The sequence below is a fragment of the Rosa rugosa genome, chromosome 5, assembly GCF_958449725.1.
Source record: "Rosa rugosa chromosome 5, drRosRugo1.1, whole genome shotgun sequence".
NCBI lineage: Eukaryota > Viridiplantae > Streptophyta > Magnoliopsida > Rosales > Rosaceae > Rosa > Rosa rugosa.
This window is the reverse complement of record NC_084824.1, coordinates 15,764,594-15,786,053: the sequence shown is the minus strand read 5'-3', so window position 1 is coordinate 15,786,053 and position 21,460 is coordinate 15,764,594. Positions and strand designations below refer to the sequence as shown.

General features: G+C 45.0%; 1 protein-coding gene across 1 annotated transcript; it reads right to left on the bottom strand.

The window, feature by feature from the left end:
* Positions 1-2,713: 2,713 nt before the first annotated feature.
* Positions 2,714-5,576, bottom strand: LOC133712000 (MYB31 transcription factor31-like). Its single transcript, XM_062138075.1, has 3 exons — positions 5,267-5,576; positions 5,041-5,170; positions 2,714-3,795 (listed from the first exon to the last, which is right to left on the bottom strand). The coding sequence occupies exons 1-3, from the start codon at positions 5,397-5,399 to the stop codon at positions 2,919-2,921; spliced, it is 1,140 nt and encodes a 379-aa protein (XP_061994059.1). The 5' UTR covers positions 5,400-5,576; the 3' UTR covers positions 2,714-2,918.
* Between the last annotated feature and the right edge of the window lie 15,884 nt (positions 5,577-21,460).

Genomic DNA, 21,460 nt, shown 5'->3' with positions numbered 1-21,460 from the left:
AACAAATTTAAACTAACACATGCAGTTTATTATACATTTATAACCCTATATTTATAAATTATATTCTTTGATGGGGAACTCCATTGATACATAAGAAGTTGAAAAAATCGACCGTTGGATGAGATGATTGGAATATTTTATGCTTATAGTTAAAATATTATCTACTTTCAACTTGATTTCAACACCAATATACTTGGTCAACCACCACCTCGTGTTACTTATAACACCGAAATATAATTTGCTAATCTATCAAAAATTTTATGGGGGATCTTTTCATGACCATTTCTCATATGATCCACCTTTATTATAAAAACTCGAGATATAAAATTAATGCAGTTAATTCCAAACACTAAACTGATAAATAAGAGAAATAATTACAAACATATCAATGTCCACTTGAAAATTTAATTTAACAATTTATTGTTACATTATTTTTTTCAATTAGTTTTCATCTCACTAATGTTGTCAGTTTAGAAACAATAACCACCAAATTTGAGGTGAGAAATACGGTTTATTAAAAATATTAACATATATAAAATAACAAAAATCCACATCCTACTAAACTAACTAAAGTAACAAACAAAATAAATGAAAACCAGCTTCTATTCAAACCTCCAAAATTGGAAAACTCAATAGTCATGAGAAACCCTAATCTCTCCCAAGCGGCGCTCCTCTTTGCGCTCACCCTAATGCAACTTGTTTGCGGCGGCGACACATACAGCAGCTCCGGCTGCATCGAACATCCAAGAAATCTCCCTCCAGTCCTTCGAGAGGTGGATGGCCCACTCTACCTTAAGGATAAACCTCTTTACCTCTCCCAATTTGGGGTTGTCCATTTTGATGGTGGTGGATGTGATCCGAATCAATTTAATCGGATTGAAGATTTGGTACAGCAAGGCCATCAGACTGGCTGGTTGGCGCCGATTTGGCTGGGTCTCGCTTTGGTATTCGGGGCGGCGCTGGGCTGTCGCCTGTCGCTTGGACTTGGGTTCCATTCAAAGGCCACGACGCTGGTGGCGAAGCACAGAGAACGATACATACTTTCGGCAGAAGACGACTCGCGGTCATCTACGATTGGGTCGGCTTCTGTTGCCGACGACGGTGAAGCGCGGTGGTGCCGGGTCCATTTTGAATCCTCTTTGGACTGTTTGGCTTCTGATGGAGGTGGTACTGGGATTTGCAGGCATCACTGTAATGGTGTTTCATGCTGCAATATATGTAGTCAGTTGGCTATGGGTGAACAGAAGGAAGGAGATTCGGAGCGGCAACAGCAAGAATCGGATTCGGATATGGATGTCCAAATCATTATGGGTGGCTATGCCTTCGGGTTGTGGTTGGACCCATGTTCAAATATGGTGCTGGGTAACGTCGATGGCAAGAGTTCTATCCTTGTGGTGAATGTCGGATCGGCCAAAGTTGATGGCGGCGCCGTCGTCATGGTGGTCTCCAGCAGAGAAGCTACTTTTGGGCCTTCAGCTTGTTGGGCCTCCATCTGGGTTGGGTGCCCTAGTCAGTTGTGGACTTTTGTGGGGGTCCAGAATGTCTAGTGGGGCTTTTAGCCTTGATGGGTCGCTGGTTCAGCCTGAAGCATAGGAGATGAATTTTGGGCCTGGCCTTTTTGGGTCCGGAATGACTGGTGGGTTTTTATACCCACCCTCTAGGTAGTTTTTTCATTTAAACTTGCCTATTACTATGCGTACTGTTTCATAGTTAATAAGCTCGCTTTGAATAAGTGAGCATGAAATGTCGAATGAATGGTCCTACCCTATGTATCACCGTGGTGTCTACTACATCACAACTTCTTGTCTATCTGTACATGGTAGCGGAATGATATGTAATGGTCATTCTGGCCTTACCCTACATTAATGAAATCTCTATAATGTTCATTGTCAAAAAAAAAAAAAAAAAAATGAAAACCAAAATTAGCATAAGCCCAAGCCCCAAAGAGGTACTAATAGTCCAATATGCGTTTTTTTTTTTTTTTTTTTTTTTTTTTTTTGTGATTAAGAGGCATGAGGTCTGCAAGGAACGCACTACCAGCAGCAGAAAATCTCCCACCGTCGTCCCACCATGCTCAACCCAACCACCACCTTCCAATCTTCCATCGATTGCGCCGGTCTCTACCTAGCCCCCATCGATCAGCCCTCAATCCCCTCATGCCGGATCTCAACCCAATCAGCCGCCCGTCCAAGTCTCCCACCGATGAATTGCCCGGAGAAGATCACCTTTGAGAAAAAGTTTTCAACAATTTAGAGAGAACGGGTTGTGGTGATGGACTGATGGGTTACAAGCACGGTGATGAACACTCCCAAACTTGATCTCCCTCTGTTATCATCGAAGGTTCATAGGTGTAGAGACTGGGTAATCAATTCACTTAGGTTGCTCATGATTGGGTAAAACTCAATTGAGAAAAAAACAACCGGGAACAGGCTAAGCCTATCCTTTGTGAATCTCGTCTTAATAAAGAGGCACGTGAAAGTCATGTGGGTGGACCCAAAAAAGCCGAACATCGCTTGCTCGGAGCATGGAAGACGTTCTCCAGAGAAAATGGTTTCAACAATATTGCAGAAGTACGGTTCTTGGTGCACCAGTACATTACTACTGTGTTTTGCACAAGAAGAAAAATACTCTCTTTCACCCAAACTTGTTTTGAAGTTTGAACACATCGATCAACGATGATTTTCATACAATCTTTTCCTTAATGACACACAAGCAGCTGCACCTGAGATTTTCTGAATCCGAGGCGAACCATTAGAAATCACCGTGCAAGGTGAAAAGAGAAAAAAAGGGTTACAAAGTTGATATTCATTTGCTCAAAGAACACATTTAATGCGTATCCGGACGTAATTCTACAAACACCATGTCTACATGCACACAATCAAATAACAGAAATAAATTTGTATACATGGTTCAAGCAATTAGTCTCTTTGATCACCGACGTCATTGCCACTCTCCCATAACCAAGGTATCCTCACCTCTCCTTCATCCCATAACTCCAATTCATCATTATGACATTGAAGACCACCACCACCACCTACCCAATCACAATTGAGCCATTCATGATCATCAAAGGCGGCATTCAGTGGTGACGAGAAAGCATACATCTCACCACAGCTCCCTTCAATATTTGAGCTCCAAATACCTTGATGACTCTTTACGGTCACCTCATGGTCATCTGTAAAACCCATGGCCCCATTTTCTCTCTGCTCCTTAAACCCTACAACAGTGGTAACCCCACTTGGGTTATGATCCACAATTACATCACTGTCTACACATTCATATGGGTCCAATGCCTCTTTTTCTCCATTATTAGCAGCATATATAGCAGGAGTAGTGGAACTAATCATCCCTGCTGTAATATCCAAGCAAGAACCTTGCACACCACCCAACGTTCTTATTGTATTCTCCTCTTCCTCTTTTTCATCTCTCTCTTTTGGGGCCCAACACTCCAAGCCCATTGAATGACTGGTTTGCACTTGATTTGGGTTTTCTCCGGTTAATGATTCAAACACATCACTCTTATAAGCTGGCTTTGGAACTTGTGGAAATGGGGCTAGTACTGTACCATTCTTGTTGAGCTTATTCTTGCTTTTCATGGCGAATCTGCTTGTACGTACTCTGCGCTTCGATTTCGCAGCAGCTAACTTCGAAACATTATTGATCATGGTGGGGATGAGACATTCGTTTTTCATAAGCTTGGTGAAGGTGTAAATTTTGCGACTCAAATGAGAGTTCCAGTAGTTTTTAATCTCATTGTCTGTTCTTCCTGGTAAGTGTGCAGCAATCAATGACCACCTGCAACACAGTACTATTACTCAAAATATATTTAAGTATGCAGCAATCAATCACCACCGGCAACACAGTACTATTACTAGTCAAAATATATTCAATAGGCATAATTGCCAAATTGTTCGGTTTTATTTTAGCTAATTTGTTACACTTCCATCTAATATGTCACCCGAAGTTTTCAAGATTAATCAATTTACTTTCTAAATTTTCAAAATTAATCCATGTTTGAACAAAAAAATTGACGAATTAATATGATGAAAAGGTAGCCAATTGGCTAATTTTGAAAACATAGCAAATTAGCAAAAATAATACTTAAGGTAGTAAATTGGCTAATTGTGAAAACCTAGTGTAGCAAATTAACTGAAATAAAACCTAGGATGACAAATTGACACAAATGTGAAACCTAGACTAAGGTAGCAAATTGACTATTAAACCTATTAATAATACCCTCGAGGCCTTGATAATATGGTGATCAAGTTGGGCAAGGATTGAGAACTAGAGATATATTTACATGTATGCTAATGTATATTGCCAAGACACAATCTAGCTACGTACAACTATGTGTCTATATTTTATTTTACATTACCATCTTGAATGCTGAAGTAAGCGGTAGTTCTCAATGAGAAAGAATTAAACTATTTCGAAAGATTCGAGTAACGGATCATGATTTCTCTTTTGATATATTTACATATATTCTCTAACTCACCCTAATAATTGAAGCTCCCTATAGCTCATAATTCTAGATCTTTCAGCAGAAGGAAGTCTGTAACATGAGACAAGAATGCCTATTGTGGGAAAGATCAATATTATTATGACAACAGTGTTGTGAAGACAGAAGATTAGAGTTTGATTTGAAGTATTCTTAGCTACAAAAAGTGCAACTAAATGACGTATTTTGTACATATAAACACGTACGGATACAATACATTAGTACAAAGAATACTAAAGATATAAAATGAATCACTTACTGAAATTGGCATACTCGACAATGCAGAGTTAACTGGTAAGTACCAAATTTACATCGGTAATTTTTTAGAGGAAGGATGTAATTGATCATTTTACAATGACTTGACACTGCAGAATTGTCAGAAATAGACACTGCTATACGCAATACCATTCGACCTATTGAGCACCCACACAATACTAAAAGAACTGATGGTAGAGTTCCAGAACGACGTCACTCAAATGGTAGATTTGAAAGAAATTAATTAAGAAATATCTCCTACATGAGGAGCATGCATTATTACATACCTATTACCCAAAGCAGTGTGCAACTTAACAATGGTTTCTTCCTCCTCTTGTGTGATGTTCCCTCTCCTCAAGTCAGTCCTCAGATAATTTATCCACCTCAGTCTGCAACTCTTCCCGCACCTTAGCAAACCTTCAAAACAAATATTTATCACAATAAAAAAAAAAAAGGAAAGGCCAAAACATTAATTACTGAAAGAGGTAACTAATGCATATATTTATAACAGACCTGCATTCTTGGGCAAAGATCTCCAAGAGCCTTCTCCATGGAGTTGAATGTAGTTTGTCAAGATCTCGTCTTCTTCGGCTGTCCACCTTCCTCTTTTTAGCCCAACTTTTTCACAGCACGGCGCTCTTCCCATTTCGATCTTCTTCGTCTATGGAGTACGTACTGTACCTCCTCTTCTTCTCCAACTGATTTAGCAAAACAGCACAGAAAACTAAGAGACCAGACAGACAGTTATATAAGGTGATCGATGCATACGTATGAGTGGTTGTTGAAGCTCCTGCGTGTGCTGACTCTCTAGACTAGGTTTCACTTGTTGAGCTATAAATTTGGTGAGAGGCGATATCACACTGACCATTTAAGCGTAAAGTTTCTGTTGTACGTCATTAAGAAACACAAATTTGAGAAAGAAAAAGCCTATGATATGAAAATCATTTAGTGTGTAGTTACTCTCCCTTTGCACTATGATAAGGACATCTACCAAAGTTGGCAGGCATTAGAATATTTACAAAAGAAAAAAAAAAAAAAAAGGTGGGAAAGACTATGTGGGGACGACAATTGAGAGAATAGGAGCCGGAGATTGAAATGTTCTCAAATTTATTCTCTACACCCGTTATGAGATATTGGGAATTCCGTCCACGTACAAATTGAGGGATTAAGTCCTCGTACTTGCTACGAATTTACGTCAATATGTATTGCTAATTTGCTACAGCAACAATTTTTTTTTTAGGGCGGTAACATTATTCATCGTAAGCCAGAACGACCATTACACACTCTTCCGCTGCCATTTATAGACAGACAAGAAGATGTGTTAGTACCCACAGTGATACGTAGGACTAGGTTCACTCATTAGACATCAAATACATCTAAAAGTGGATCTCTTTGTTCGATACTACTCCAGAAGATTCGCTAAAAGCACATAAAGTGCATAGCTCCCTAAACACTAGCGAATTATTTAAAATAGACTAAGCACTAATATATAGTTCCCTAAAAAGAGTTATTGAGAATTATTGTCAATATTTATTATTGTTTAAGTAAATACATATTGTGTCTGGCCCAAACTCTAGGTTACTTGACATAGTGGTAATAGAGTTTTAATTAGAGATAATCTCAGAGAATTTTAGAGATATCAATTCAATGTTTGATTACCTTTCCTTGTACAATTCAAATTCTATGCATTGTAATCCTCTATATAAAGAGGTCTCTATTATCAATGAGAATACACAACAATTCTCTTTCAATTACCGTTTCCCTAAAACACGGTATCAGCACGAAGCCCTAATCCTGAAACCCTAATTTCGTAACCCTAAATTTCCAGCATCCACCGCCGCACACATAAAAGCCCTCAGTCCCAGAAGCCCAGAATCGGCGATGAAACCACCGGAACCGGCCGAAATCCACCTGAACCAGTCATCGAAATTTCCATACTGGCCCCTGCTAGCCTCGCCTGCCTTGTACCTGCCGACACTTGCCGAGACCCCTGCGCAACCCTCTATTAAGACCTGCCGAGACCCCTGCCCAGCCTTGCCGAGCACCTGCCGAGACCTGCCGACAGATTGCGTGCCAGCCCTGCACAGCCCTTGCAGCAGCCCAGCCTAGCTCCAGCCACCGCAGACCACCGCCGACCACCAGTTTCCGGCCACTTTTCCGGCGACCTCCGACAACTTTTTCCGGCCAAATTTTTCGGCTACCTATTTCAAGGTATTTTTTACTAAAAGTTCCCGTTTTTGAGTTTTTATTCAATTTCTTTTTTTTTTTCTCGGGGACTTGCAACCTCCCTTCTTCTACCCCCATTTTTTTTTTTCATAGGGGAGACTTAATTAAGCCGAACTGTTTGGGTTCGTGCTCACTCCAAGCTTGGAGTTTGTTGTACTTACATAAGCATTTGCCAAGCATAATTAGCTATAATGAGCCACGCTCATGCTACCGCCAGCGGTACCAACAATCACCAACGGTGTGACCGATGGAAACACAGCCAAGAAGGCTATCACCTGAGCCCCGGCTCACAGCTGACGCGCCGCGCCAGGATCACCTCACTGAAGCATCAGAAGCTGGGAACTGAAGCATATCCGTCCTACATCGAAAACAAGGAAGAGGTCAGCCTCTTCCTCACCTATAAAAGGTTCACTCCTCTCTCCTCATTAATTACGCATTTACTACTTGCCTACAATTATTCTGTCAACACAAATACATGACTAACTTAGGCATCGGAGAAGAGAAGACCGCCCACCGTGGTCTCCCCCTGACGCCCTTTGTTTTCATTTGACAGATAGTGGGAGTCACAAGAGAATTACAAGTAGCGGTCTGCCCATCGGACCAACGTTAATCGAGATTTAGCTACCGCTGAATCTCAGACATCAACATTGGCGCCGTCTGTGGGAACCCTTGAACAAAAAGCCATCCCACCACAACAATCACCATGACTAACGGTAGCGGGGGAAACGCTGAAGAGCAGGCGGACCAATCCGCCAACCCCCATCCCACCAACCCCGCGGCTAACGTTAACCGAGCATTATTCAACACTCCGGTCAACCCTAGCGGGGAACCCCAGGATACTCCCCAGGTCTCGCTGACTCAAACTGCAGCGGAGGCCCGACCAGGTAGCAGTCGCCCACTAGGCCAGGATCTCGCCGCTATGTATGAACTGGCATTAGCGGACCTCCACAAGGCAAACAAGGAGCGCGAGCAGGAGCGCAGGGAGAAGGCCGAGGCCCAAAAGCAAGTGGCCATGTTGATGTCAAGATTCGACGAACTGAAGAAGGCGCTGGAGGCAAATGACAACCCAGCGCAGATCGAGCAATTGCAGAGCACCAGGCGTAGTCGACCCAACGCCGGCAGATTGGTACCCACACCAATCATACAGATGCAGGTACCGCTGAACCCAGCAGAGCTACTAGCAATGGGTCCACCTCCCCCACCCCGACTAATGATAGAGCAAGAGGCGGAGTCACAACCGTACGCCAACCGCTCCGCAGCCAGGGCTAGAACTGAAGGTAATCCACCTGCCCCCAGGCAGGATCTGGCGCAGTGGAACCTCCAGGCGGGTCCCGCTGGCAACACAATCGCCCTAATCCTGGAAAGGATGCAGCAATTAGAACAAAGGCTAATCCGGGCAAAAGTAGGCGCCCCAGCGCCAATACCAAATCCGCTCTTTGCGTCCAGGCCAGGGCCATTCACCTTCAGGATCCTGCAGGCCGTCCGACTACCACATGCAAAGACGCAAAAAATGCCACAATACAGCGGCATGACTGACCCCTTCGTCCATATGGACACCTTCAAAAAAGTCACTAACAACAAGGGATTTGATGACGCCTCTCTCTGCCACTTGTTCAGCGAAACGTTAGATAGTGAGGCAATGAATTGGTTCTTTGAGTGCCCACTGGGATCCATCGACTCATTCCACGCCCTATCAAGCGCTTTCCTATCACGGTTCATCCTGTTGGCCGCCGGACATCACAACACAAGTAAGTTGTTCAACGTCAGGCAGGGCGCAGAGGAAACATTGAAGGCATTTTTCACCAGGTGGTGAGAGGCGGCATCTCAGTGCCGCGATCTAGATAAAACAATGGCACTGGCAGCCTTTAAGCAAGGACTCCTAAAGGGACCATTTCTCTATCATCTCAATTACAATCATCCGAATGCTGCATATGACCACGTCATGAGCGAAGCCGTCATCCATGCACAGGCAGAATTCATCACATATGGAGAAACCCCACCATCACCGCCAACGCCAGCAAAATCCACTCAGCCCTCCTCCAGCCATCAGGAGACCTCTAACAAAACCTCTGCTACGCCGCCAACTGATAAGAAGAGAGAATGGCAACAAGGCAACTACCAGAGCAAGCGGCAAAAGGACCAGCATTACCACAAGGGCAACCGCTCATCCTAGGGGGACAACCGTAACAAACAGACGGAGTCCTCCCAGCGGTACGCAGTGTTTACAGTCCTCATGGCCTTGTATGAAGAGATATACTACCAGTGCAAGGACCAGATCCCACCGCCATCCCCAAGAAAGTACCCAAGGGTGGGAAAACCCAGAAACACCGGCAAGTGGTGCAAATACCACGAAGACAGCTGTCACAACACCAATAACTGCAACGTTCTCAAAACGGCAATTAAGACTTTGTATCGTGATGGTAAAATGGAACAGTTCAAGGTGCGTCAACCGCCACTTGTGGTCGCCAACATCGAACCCATGCGCCGCATCAACACCATCGACGATGGTGCTCCGATCACCAACATGTCTCACAGGGTAAGAAAGCGCTATGCATGCGCTAACCACCCCAAAGAAATTTGCAACATCCGCTATGAGAGATCCGCTAAACTCCCAAAGTCTGGTTGGGAACCCATTACATTCTCGGAGGAAGAAGAGCGCGGAGTACATCTACCCCACGACGATCCATTCTTGATCGACGCCATGCTCGATAAATGGTCTGTGGGAAGGGTCCTTGTTGACAGCGGATCCGCTGTCAATGTCATCTTTAATGGCTGCTACAACCAACTCCAACGGAATAGAAAATTGCTCCAAGATCATGAGCCCCTGCTCAGCTTCTCTGGTGACGTCACACAACCACTCGGTTCTGATTACATGCGCCTAGTCATCGGCGCTAGTCCATGCACAGTGGAGATACATATAGAGTTCATCGTTGTCGACTGCTTCAGTTCATATAATGCCATCATTGATCGTCCAACGCTCAACAAACTAAAGTGCATCATAGCTGGGTATATGCTTCTCATGAAGTTCCCTACACCCAACGAGACAGGCTGTGTGAAGGGAAGTTAAAAGATGGCACAGGAGTGCTACTCGACAACCGTGGCACGGTCAACGTGCCGCCATGAAATCCTAACGGCAGGAAACCATGTGCCGTTGACGGATGCAATTGAAGATCCCAAAGACGACGAGGAAAAATATGTAAAAAAGGAACCTGTCGACCCAGATACATCCTTGAAAGTTATCAGCATCTCTGACGAGCACCCTGAGCGGACAGTCCGCATTGGCGCTCAACTAGCCCCAGAGATAGCGGCAGAACTCACTCAGTTTCTACGAGACAACGCCGCCATCTTTGCATGGTCCTACGATGATATGCCGGGCATCTCCCCTAAAATCATCACGCACAAGCTGAGCATCAAACCATCTTTCTATCCGGTCAAGCATAGGCAAAGGGCCTTTGATGAAGAAAGATATCGTGCAATAGCGGAATAAGTCGCCAAGCTCCAGGGCATCGGGTTCATCCGCCATGTCAATTATCCCCAGTGGATTTCCAACTTGGTCATGGTTAAGAAACCTAACGGAAAGTGGCGGATGTGTGTAGACTTCAAGGGTCTCAACAAGGCATGCCCCAAGGATAGTTTCCCGCTACCCCGCATTGACCAGCTGGTTGACGCTACAGCGGGACATGAGTTGCTCAGCATGATGGACGCCTTCTCAGGATACAATCAAATCAAGATGCACCCCAGCGACCAAGAGTGCACTACCTTCACAACCGATAAGGGCCTATATTGCTACAATGTCATGCCATTTGGATTGAAGAACGCTGGTGCAACGTACCAGCGGTTGATGAACACTATGTTCGTGGAGCACCTTGGCAAAATAATAGAGGTCTACGTGGATGACATGCTGGTCAAGAGCATCAAGCCCAGCTGACATGTGGCAAACCTCCGCATCATATTCGCCATTCTCTTAGCCTACGGAATGCGCCTTAACCCAGAAAAATATTTTTTTGGCGTCGCCGCTAACAAATTTCTTGGTTACATCGTCAGTGAGTGAGGCATAGAGGCTAACCCTGACAAAGTGCAAGCCATCCTCAACATGAAGGCTCCGATGTGGAAGGTCCACGTTCAGAGCCTCCAAGGCAAGCTAACCGCCCTTTCTCGGTTCATCTCCAGGCTCACCGACAGGTGCCTCCCATTTTTCAAGGTTTTGAAGAGGACCCACAAGAAAGTAATTAACTGAACCCCTGACTGTGAGGCGGCGTTCCAGAGCTTGAAGGAATACTTGGCGGCAGTCCCACTTCTCTCCATTCATGTACAGGGTGAGGTACTCTACATCTACTTAGCGGTATCCCCATCAGCGGTAAGCTGCGCCATTGTTCGGCGAGAAGGGCAGGACGAGCTCCCAGTATTCTACGCCGGTAGAGGCATGGACGGGGCGGAAACAAGGTATACCCCCCTGGAGCAGCTCGCTCTCGCACTCATTGTCACCGCTAAACTCCTCCGTCAGTACTTCCAGGCCCATACAATTCATGTCTTGACGAATCAGCCATTGAAGCAAGTAATGCAGAACCCTGAACACTCAGGGCGCCTCAGCAAGTGGGCCATCGAGCTCAGCAAGTTCGACATTGACTACAAGCCAAGAACCGCCATGAAAGGCCAGGCGGTGCCGGAGTTATCTTGACAGGACCAAGGGGACTGAACGTGGAATACGCGTTGAAATTCAATTTCACAGCCTCAAACAACATGGCGGAGTATGAAGCGCTCATTGCAGGCTTACTCCTCTCCATCGACTCAGGGGCTGACATCGTCAACATATTCAGCGACTCCCAGCTAGTCGTCAACCAGGTCAACGACAGTTTCCAGGCCAAAGACTAACAGTTAGCAGCATACTTGGGGTACGTTAAGACGCTTCTCAGAAAATTCAAATTTCACACCATCACACAGATCCCAGGGAAAGGAACGCCAAGGCTGATTCATTGGCAAGACTACCAACTGCTCAACCACACCAAAGTCCAGCGGACACAAGGGTGGAATGGCTGGACAAGCCAAGCATCACCAAAACCCTAGCGGAGATTTTCAACATTGAAGTCAATCCCAGCTGGATGGATGAAATCATCGAGTACAAGCTCAATGGAACGCTGCCAGCAGACAAGGTCGAAGCATGGCAACTCAAGCGGAGAGCAACCCGCTATAACATACAAAATGGCAAGCTTTACCGCCAGGGATTCACCCATCCTAACCTCCGGTGTCTGACCCCAGAAGAGGGAAAGGCCGTTCTAGCAATGATACACGTCGGGGAATGTGGAAACCACTATGGCGCTAGATCTTTGGCTAATCGCACAATGCGACAAGGCTACTTTTGGCCCACGCTCGGCGACGACGCCAGGAAAGTTTCCAAGTCTTGCCACAAATGTCAACAGTACGCCGACCTCCCCCATGCCCCGGCGGAACCCCTGTCAATCATCATTGGCCCATGGATTCACTCCACTTGGGGCCTGGACCTACTTGGCAAGTTCCCAACCGCTAGAGGACAGTTCAAGTACATCATTGTGGCCATAGACTACAACAACAAATGGGTAGAAGCAGAGCCACTGACGGTAATAACCACCGCCAAGGTAACTTCCTCTAGAAGAACATATATTGCCGCTACGGAGTCCACCATACAATCATCACAGACAACGACACACAGTTCAACAACAAGGAGCTCATATCTTTCACCGCAAACCTGGGCACCAAGATGAGCTTTGCATCCGTCGCTCACTCCCAAACCAACGGCCAGATCGAAGCAGCAAGCAAGATAATCAAAAAGCTGCTAAAAAAGAAGCTCGACGACGCCAAAGGTTTATGGGCTGAGAAGCTCCCAGAAGTTCTGTGGGCCATCAGAACTACCCCAACATCCGCTACCGGTGAAACACCATTCTGTATGATGTTCGGAACTGAGGTCGTCCTACTCATTGAAGTCACCCAACCTACCGCTAGGGTCGAGGGCTATTGCCCCGAGACCAGCAGCGAGGGCATCAACCTCGACAAGGATCTCCTCGAGGAAAAACGCCACAAGGCCCATTTGCACAATTTGCAAAACAAGCAATGGGTATCGCGTTTCTACAATGCCAGAGTAAAAGCTCGGAACCTCCAACTTGGGGACTAGGTTATGAAGGAAGTCATTCCACCGCCTACGGCACTCCGCCCCACTTGGGAAGGACCATACAAAATAGTGGAAGTCGTCAGCCCCGACACCTTCTACTTAATGGACAAGGATGGCGTCACAACGACCCACCCTTGGAATACCGAACACCTTCGGTATTATTACAAATAGTCATGACGCTACCCAAAAGCATCTTGACTTAGCTAAATTTTTGTTCAACATTTAGCTAAGGGAAGCTACCCAACGCGTACAACCCCTATATTGTAAAACGCTGATCTCTCAACTATCAATGAAACGAGGAATTATTCAAACCATTGTTCTCCATAGCACAAGTTAACTGGCAACGCCAACAATAGTCATCGGACAACGTCCGCTACATCGTGCACTTGGAACAATTTTAATTCCTTTAATGTTTCATCGATTAACAGAAGCACAAATAAAAAACTCTAGCGGTATATCAACATGCAAACAACACAATCATGCTAACAGCAGCAATCTCACACTTAGCAAATTTTCAGAGAAATAATGATACTTCATATATTTAGGGTCGGGACTCCCCGCCCAAAAATATTGTCAAGAGTACATGTGAAAGAACGCCTTAACGGCGGTAGAAACAAAAATAAATTAAAGGCGCTGCGGAGCTAGGAAAATCTTCAGGGGTTGGTGCTAGTAGCGGCAACATTTTCACCATCAACCGGCGGTTAATGGACAACCACGCGGCTGGTTTGATCGGAGCCGCGAGCGGTAGGACTTGGCATCACCATAGTACCATCCGCACGTGTGTGGGCCGCCAGGAACTCGGCATGCGACACTTCGGACTGAGTGGGCGGTGGGGTGCGCTGAGATTCATCCGCCCGACCATGCTCGCTCTCTCCACTGCCAGAGCGCACACCTCCAGTATGATCAGCGGCAGGCCCACCTGTCGGCACGGGTGGCTGGCTCGACGTACTGGCAGGCCGAGGAGCTTTGTCCAAGTTGATCACACCCTTCTGGTTCAGCATCTCGAAGTTGGCCGCTACACCAGCCTTTTTCGCCTCCGTCAGAATTCACTTGAACTCTGAAGACTGTTTGTAGGCCTCAATAGCAGCGGCATCGGCATGGGTCCTCTCCACGCCCAGGTGGGCAACCTCACTTTCCAGCTTATTCAGCTCAGCGGTTTTCGTGGCAGACTCCCGCTGAAGGATTTCACAACACCTACCCTTCGCCGCCACCTGCTCATGCAGCAAGGCCACGTCTTGCTCCAGCTTGTTCACCTTCGTGTTCCGCTCCAAGTCCCGCTCAATGGCAACATCAAGCTTGCCTCGCACATCCACCAAGTCATACTCCGCCTTGGACAGTTGACGCTCGGTGTCCGCTAGACTCTTGGAAGTCTCCTCCAACTCCTTTCGGAGGCCCTCAACTTCCTCCCTCAGCCGCTGCTCGGCGGGAGACGACCTCGATGACGCCAAGAACAGCTCGTGGAGCCCGACAGACAGGTGCCCGAAGGCCGAGCTGAACGGCGACTGTTGGAGGGCCGTCGACTGTACCGTCCCGTCCAGATCGCCGAATCAGATCCTATCACAGAGGTGGAACAGCAACTCCAGTTAGGGATCAGTCAGGAACTCCGCATAGGCAGCAAACGAGTCCAGACCGCTCGACGACACCTCCCCGGCGACGGCCACGGTCACTGGCTGCGATGCCTGTTTTAACCTCTTGTGTTGGCGGGCCCCGATGGTCTCCGCCTCATCTTGCTCGTCACCTTCACCGACGTCGTTTTGCCGCCGTTTCCTCAAGGGAGGCTCATGTGTGATAACTGTAGTGACAGGCCTTGGGGGCGCCTGCGGCTCCAACCCCGCAATGGTAGAGTGCTCTTTTGTCGGCACCACCCTCTCCCTCTGGGGCCCACGTCGATTGGCGGGCTCTCTCCCTTTCTGTTTATCGGGAGCAGCATTGGCCTTGCTCCCACCAGCAGCCCCGCGCTCGGCGTGAAACCCGGGCCGCACAACAGTCTGACCGCCGGCAGCAAGATATGAATGATGCGTCATCGGCATCACCACCTCAATCTCCGACTGGCTCACCACCAGTGTTTGCGGGTCGACGACGGTTTGCTGAGCGTTGTACCCAACGGCATATATGCCCTCGAGAAAGTTATTCAGCTCCGCACGATCTATTGCTTTGTCGAACGCGTCGCGGCTGGCTTTATTGCCAGGTACAGGATCTGAACAAACAACCGCACAGGGCAAGTTAGCGTGGAACAAGTTTAAAATATATGTGTATATATATATATATAATAGCAAGGTTGGAGAAGAACACCTACCAGGAAGACGAGTTAGTTTTAGGTCCGCCAACAGCTCCCAGCCTGTCAGCAGCCGGAGGTCAAGCAAATTGCGATTTTGCCAACAACCTTTGATCCTTGCCACGCGGCACTGCTCCTCGCGCGTCAACGTAAACAGCAAGCACGCTACACAAAAACAGAAGCGAATAAAAATCAGATAAGTACAGGGAAGGCAACTAACAAGTCACGACATGAGGGCTAGCGGGGCTAGCGACAACCTCGGATAGGCTGGAACTCGGACTTAGTCCTAAAACTCGGGGATTGTGTGTTCACCCCCGCGTCGAACTCCCAACCCTCCGTCGCAACACAGAAGGTCGTCCGCCATGGGGACATAGAATCCTTCAGATTCTCGATCAACTTGGGTGCCCCCTGACGGGGGGTTAGATTCACTTGCCCGCTGCAACCCAGGCGCTTCACGTACACGAGCTCATAAAAATGAAGCACCTCAGCCACCGTCGGGCCTTCGCATCCAGACAACCGCCAGAGCGAGTTCAGCGCCATCAACAACCTCCACATGTTGGGGCAAATTTGCCTGAAGGCAAGGTCAAACTCGCACAGTAGGATCTGAAAGTTGGGCAGTAGCGGAAAGGTGACACCTTGGCGGAACACGGCCTCATGCACAGTGGTATACCCAGCCGGTAGAAACGACGCCTTCTCATCTTTCTTCAGTGAACGAAGCTTCACCACGCCAGGCAGGCGGAACACCCTCTTCATCTTTGCGATGGCGGACGGAGGCATCGGCCCTTCCGCCTCGTCAACTGGAGTGCCATCTCGAATAACCCACGCTGACTGTATCTCCTTTTCGGCGGCGTCATCCCCATGAGCGGAACCACTCGCAGCACTGTGGCTAGCTAGCTTATCCTCACGTTGCTCGCGGGCAGCGGTTTCCTCTCTTGCCGCTGACATTTCTGGGCGACCAACACGAGCCATCGCTACGTCCCACGGTATGGTTTGTAAAGGTTGGATATTTAGCGGTTCCGGCAGTGAGGTTCCTGCAGGGGCAAACGGACGCAACGAATCAATAAAAACCCTATCACAACCGCTGAGCGACACGTCAGACCCGGAATCCTCACTGCTCGAGATCTCTATGACGCTAGCCATCAGAAACACCCTAAAACCCAGGTCAGTTAGTTCCAAAACGATCTAAACTATCCCTATGACAGACTTTAGCCAAGAACACCAAGAACAGTCAAACCCAGAAAACCCAGAAAATACCAAAACAAGAAAACAACATATGCATACCCTAAACCCATATTTGACCATCTAGCAAGTATACAAACATCAACTCTCTGCCACAAACACCCAAACCCACCCCCAAAACCCTTCTAGACCCTCAGACACACCTTGGAATAGCACCAATCACTTCAAATAGCAAAAGTAGAAACTGATAGAAACAAGAAACAATAAAACAGGCACGGGGCTCAGATTACCAACCTGAAATATGGAAACACGCTTGGAGATGTTCGTCTTCACTTCGACGAATCTCGTGCTTCAAAAGGGCAACACTCTCGCTCGATTTGCATAACGCACTCCTTAACTCTCAGAAGGCAAAGCTTGAAGACGACGAGTTAGGTTTGAAGTGCAGAAGATGTCAAAACCCTGTCGAGTTTCCCTATCTTTTATGTCAACATCAAACCAATCCAGGCCGTCCGCTGAAAAACGACTTCACACGACAGCCGTACACGTGCCCCACGATCGCACTTACTCTCCGGATTACTCACATTAATGGCGAAGATACGGGCGTGCTGAGGAGACGTTTTGCCACACGCTAACCCAATGCATGATGGCCACGTGTCGGGCGCTGTCAGGCGAAGCGTCTATCAGAAGTAACTGTCAATAACGGGCATACCAATCGGCAAGCGAGACAGTCTCCGCTAAGCTCAACACCGCTAGCGGAATTTCTCCTTTTCATCTTGCAAGTGAGACAGTCTCCGCTAAGCGCAACACCGCTAGCAGAACTTCTCCCTTCCTTCTTACAAGTGAGACAGTCTCCACTAGCGGAACTTCTCCCTTTCTTCTTGCAAGTGAGACAGTCCCCGCTAAGCGCAACACCGCTAGACGAACTTCTCCATCTAATAGGCAAGAAGATCCCCGCGGCACTTCTTACCGCTTACTATCAGCGGAGGGACTTCAGGCCATGGACGATTCCCGAGGGAACGCCCCATTAGGACAACGACCACCACGCGGCGTTGTAGTCTAGCTATGCTCCTCCGGGACAAGTAAGGGGACAAGTCAACAGTCTTCGATGGCCCTGATCAGGCACGTTGACCCCCGCCACTAGGGTATCAAAGATTGGGTTCGCTACCCAACACACTCTGCTCAGCGCAACTCCCCTCAACAAACAATATACCGGCCAAACGGAGGTCTATCTTAGCCGGGGAGTGGGGGACTCCCTGGGGGGCCTAGCTGTAATAACCCGAAACTTAGTATCACTGTAGAGCACTCTAAGATACCTTAAACTTAGAAATAATCCAAGTATCTTCTAAGCATTTATTTTCCCGTTTAGAAACCGATGATACCACATGCCATACTTACAAGTTATAATAGAGTTCTAGGAACTTACTAAAATACCTTAGTTCGTATTTCTTGTGTACACTCGATATTTGTTATTGAGCCCAATACTATTACCTATATTATTTTTGTGATGCATGTCATTTTAGTACTAGTTATTGCTAACACATATTTTGAATCTTACGAAATGACATATCAATCTTCGTATTAGTTTGAGAAAATGTGTATCTATGTGTATATATGTATACATGATTCAAATGCCAATACATCTAGAAGAACTAATCTGATTTTTCTTTCTAACAACCATAACATTTCTTGGAAATTCCTTGGAAATTTCCTTGTAAATGCTTTGTAGACTTTCAACTCACTTTTGACTTACAAGTCAAGTAAAGATGCTAAAGATTAATTTTTAATGCATCTTTCTAGTCTTTATAAACATGAAGCTGAATCATTTTTCCTTCAAGCCTTAAGATCAAGTGCAAAACTGATTTGGAAGTCTTAGTTGTAGAGAAAACTCACCTCACAAATCCTTCATCCTTTTCTTTTAAGAAACTCCCTTTGTTTTTCTCAAAGAAGTCCAAGCTTGGATCCAAGATCAAAATATTCACTCCATCTCTGAGTTTCTTAAGTAAGTACATGAATACATTCCTATATTCTTTTGCCTTTAAGATTTATCAAAGTCCATAACCGATGATAAAATGGAAAAGAATCTGTTTTGCTGCAGTCATATATTTTCGTGTTTGATAAAAGTTAATCTTGTCAAAAATAATTATATTTTCAGTTTCTTCATGAAAAATCCTTCAGTTTAGGCTTTTGAATCACTAAAAAAGGTTAAGAAATGAAGAAGTTATGGCTAATCAAAGTTTTCAACTTTTAAACTCGCTGGAAATCTCATACCGCCATCACAACTTCAAAAATTCATATCTCCCTCATTTCTTATCCATTTTCTACAAACTTTATATCAATTTGAAGCTTAGGACCTCTACTTTTATTCTGGAAAGTTTGAGAAGTAATGGTAAAATACACAGTACGTAAAGACTTAAACATCAAAGGTCAGTTTCAAAAATATCGGTTTCAGCACTGTTATGGTTCTTTTACCATTTATGGACTATATCACTCTGATCTGGACTACATGACTTATTCCATTGAATTCCTTATGAAAAATCCTATGACTTGGTGTCTTCACTTGACTATTTCGGACATGAATTGAACAAGTTATAAAAACAGAAAGTTGACAGTACTTGGTACTATTATTTTGATTGACGAATGGACACTTCGGACTAAGATTTCTAATACTATGAAAAGAGGACTACTAACTCTTTGACTACTAACTAATATTCTTTTACTACTTCTAATTTACAGTACCTTTATTTTATTGCACATTTACTTTCAAGTTTAATTTGCAGTACCTTTATTGCACAATTACTTTCAAGTTTAATTATATATATATATATATATATATATATATATATAATTATGTATATATATTAATTTGTCCACACAATTTCAGTTATATTTACTTATGTAAGCTTGTTTATATGCTTGTACTTTATTATTACATATTTTACTTGATTTCAGTTATGTATAAGCTTATTTTTAATTAGCTTATTTTTAATTATGTTGTTTGCTAGTGAATTTACTTATTTGGGTTATATAATTATGCTACATATGTTTTCATATGAGGTTATTCCTAAATATATGTATGTCTCTATATGTGTGTGTACATATACATATATTATGATCTATAATTTATAAAGATTGTATTTTGTGAATTTGATTATGTCTGAGAAGTACAATTGTGAAGCCGGGTGTTATCTACAACCCCGTGCTTAAGTGAATTACTGGTAAATGTGTTTTGGTGTTATGAGACGTTAAGCCTGGGCCCTAGTCCCTTCAGATAGTGCACTATTATACTCTTAGGAAGGTTGCTTACTTTGAGTATACATACTTGGGTATAGTACGTTGGACCCTGGTATGCTGCGGCTTACCCATGCTTAGGTATTATGGACCCTAGCATGTGGTTTCCCGTGCTTTGGTATTATGGACCCTAGCACGTGGATTTATGAATTGTTACCAGTCAATCTGGCTTACCCGTGCTTTGGTATTATGGACCCTAGCACGTGGATTTATGAGTTGATACCGGTTAATCCGAAAATTCACTAAAATGAAAAGTGTACTTATATTGTTTTGATCAAATATCTATCTGTGATATATTGTTAATATGTTATGGTGTTAAGTGAAAAGAGAATCGAGCATGCATTGTTTTGAGGTTATTTGCACCTATTATTGCTACAGTATTTGTTGATTCGATAAAGAGATGTGACTATGTGATTTATTACCAGTTTTATAATCGTTTATATATATATATGTGTGTCTGTTGTGTTTATACAAATACACATTTAAGATTTGGTGTGAACATATAAATGGTTCTCGGTACATTTTTACTTGGTTGTTCAGTTTTGATTTCTTATAAGACACATTAGTATAAGAATGTAAGCTGTACTTACTGGGTCTGTGTTACTCATGATGCTACACCTTCATGTTTTCAGGTAACGAGTAGATGCATGGGGAAAAAGGGGATGAACCTACTAAATAAAAGAAAGTTTTTCCTACTACTATTTCAAGATAATGAGTACTGTAATATATTTTGCTTAACTTTGGTTACGTAAATATATTAACAATTTCATTTTCTAATAAAAGTACTATTCAGGTATATCTATATATAGTCTTTTACTTTCTTTCAAAAAGGAAGTTTTATTTAGTTTGGCTCACATCCCAAATTCGGGTACCATATTTCAGTACAATATTGGTCTCGAGTTTGGGGGTGTGACACTAGCAGGGGCCCACCCGAAAGGGTATAAAGCGTTTGCTCAAAACAAATCCATGGTTGACAACGCACTGACGCTAATTATGCCTGTGCAAGACTAGCAGAAGTAACGCTTCAAAACCGCTAGGCAACTCCCCAACCAAGATTAACCTCATTGACTGGGGACTTGGGGGACTTGTACTTACATAAGCATTTGCCAAGCATAATTAGCTATAATGAGTTACGCTCATGCTACCGCTAGCGGTACCAACAATCACCAACGGTGTGATCGATGGAAACACAGCCAAGCAGGCTATCACCTGAGCCCCGGCTCACCCCCAGATCACAACTGACGCGCCGCCACGCGCCGCACCAGGATCGCCTCACTGAAGCATCAGAAGCTGGGAACTGAAGCATATCAGTCCCACATCGAAAACAAGGAAGATGTTAGCCTCTTCCTCACCTATAAAAGGTTCACTTATCTCTCCTCATTAATTACGCATTTACTACTTACCTACTGTTATTCTGTCAACACAAATACATTGACTAACTTAGGCATCGGAGAAGAGAAGACCGCCCACCGTGGTCTCCCCCTGGCGCCCTTTGTATTTCATTTGATAGATAGCGGGAGTCACAAGAGAATTACAAGTAGCGGTCCACCCATCGGACCAACGTTAACCGAGATTTAGCTACCGCTGAATCTCAGAC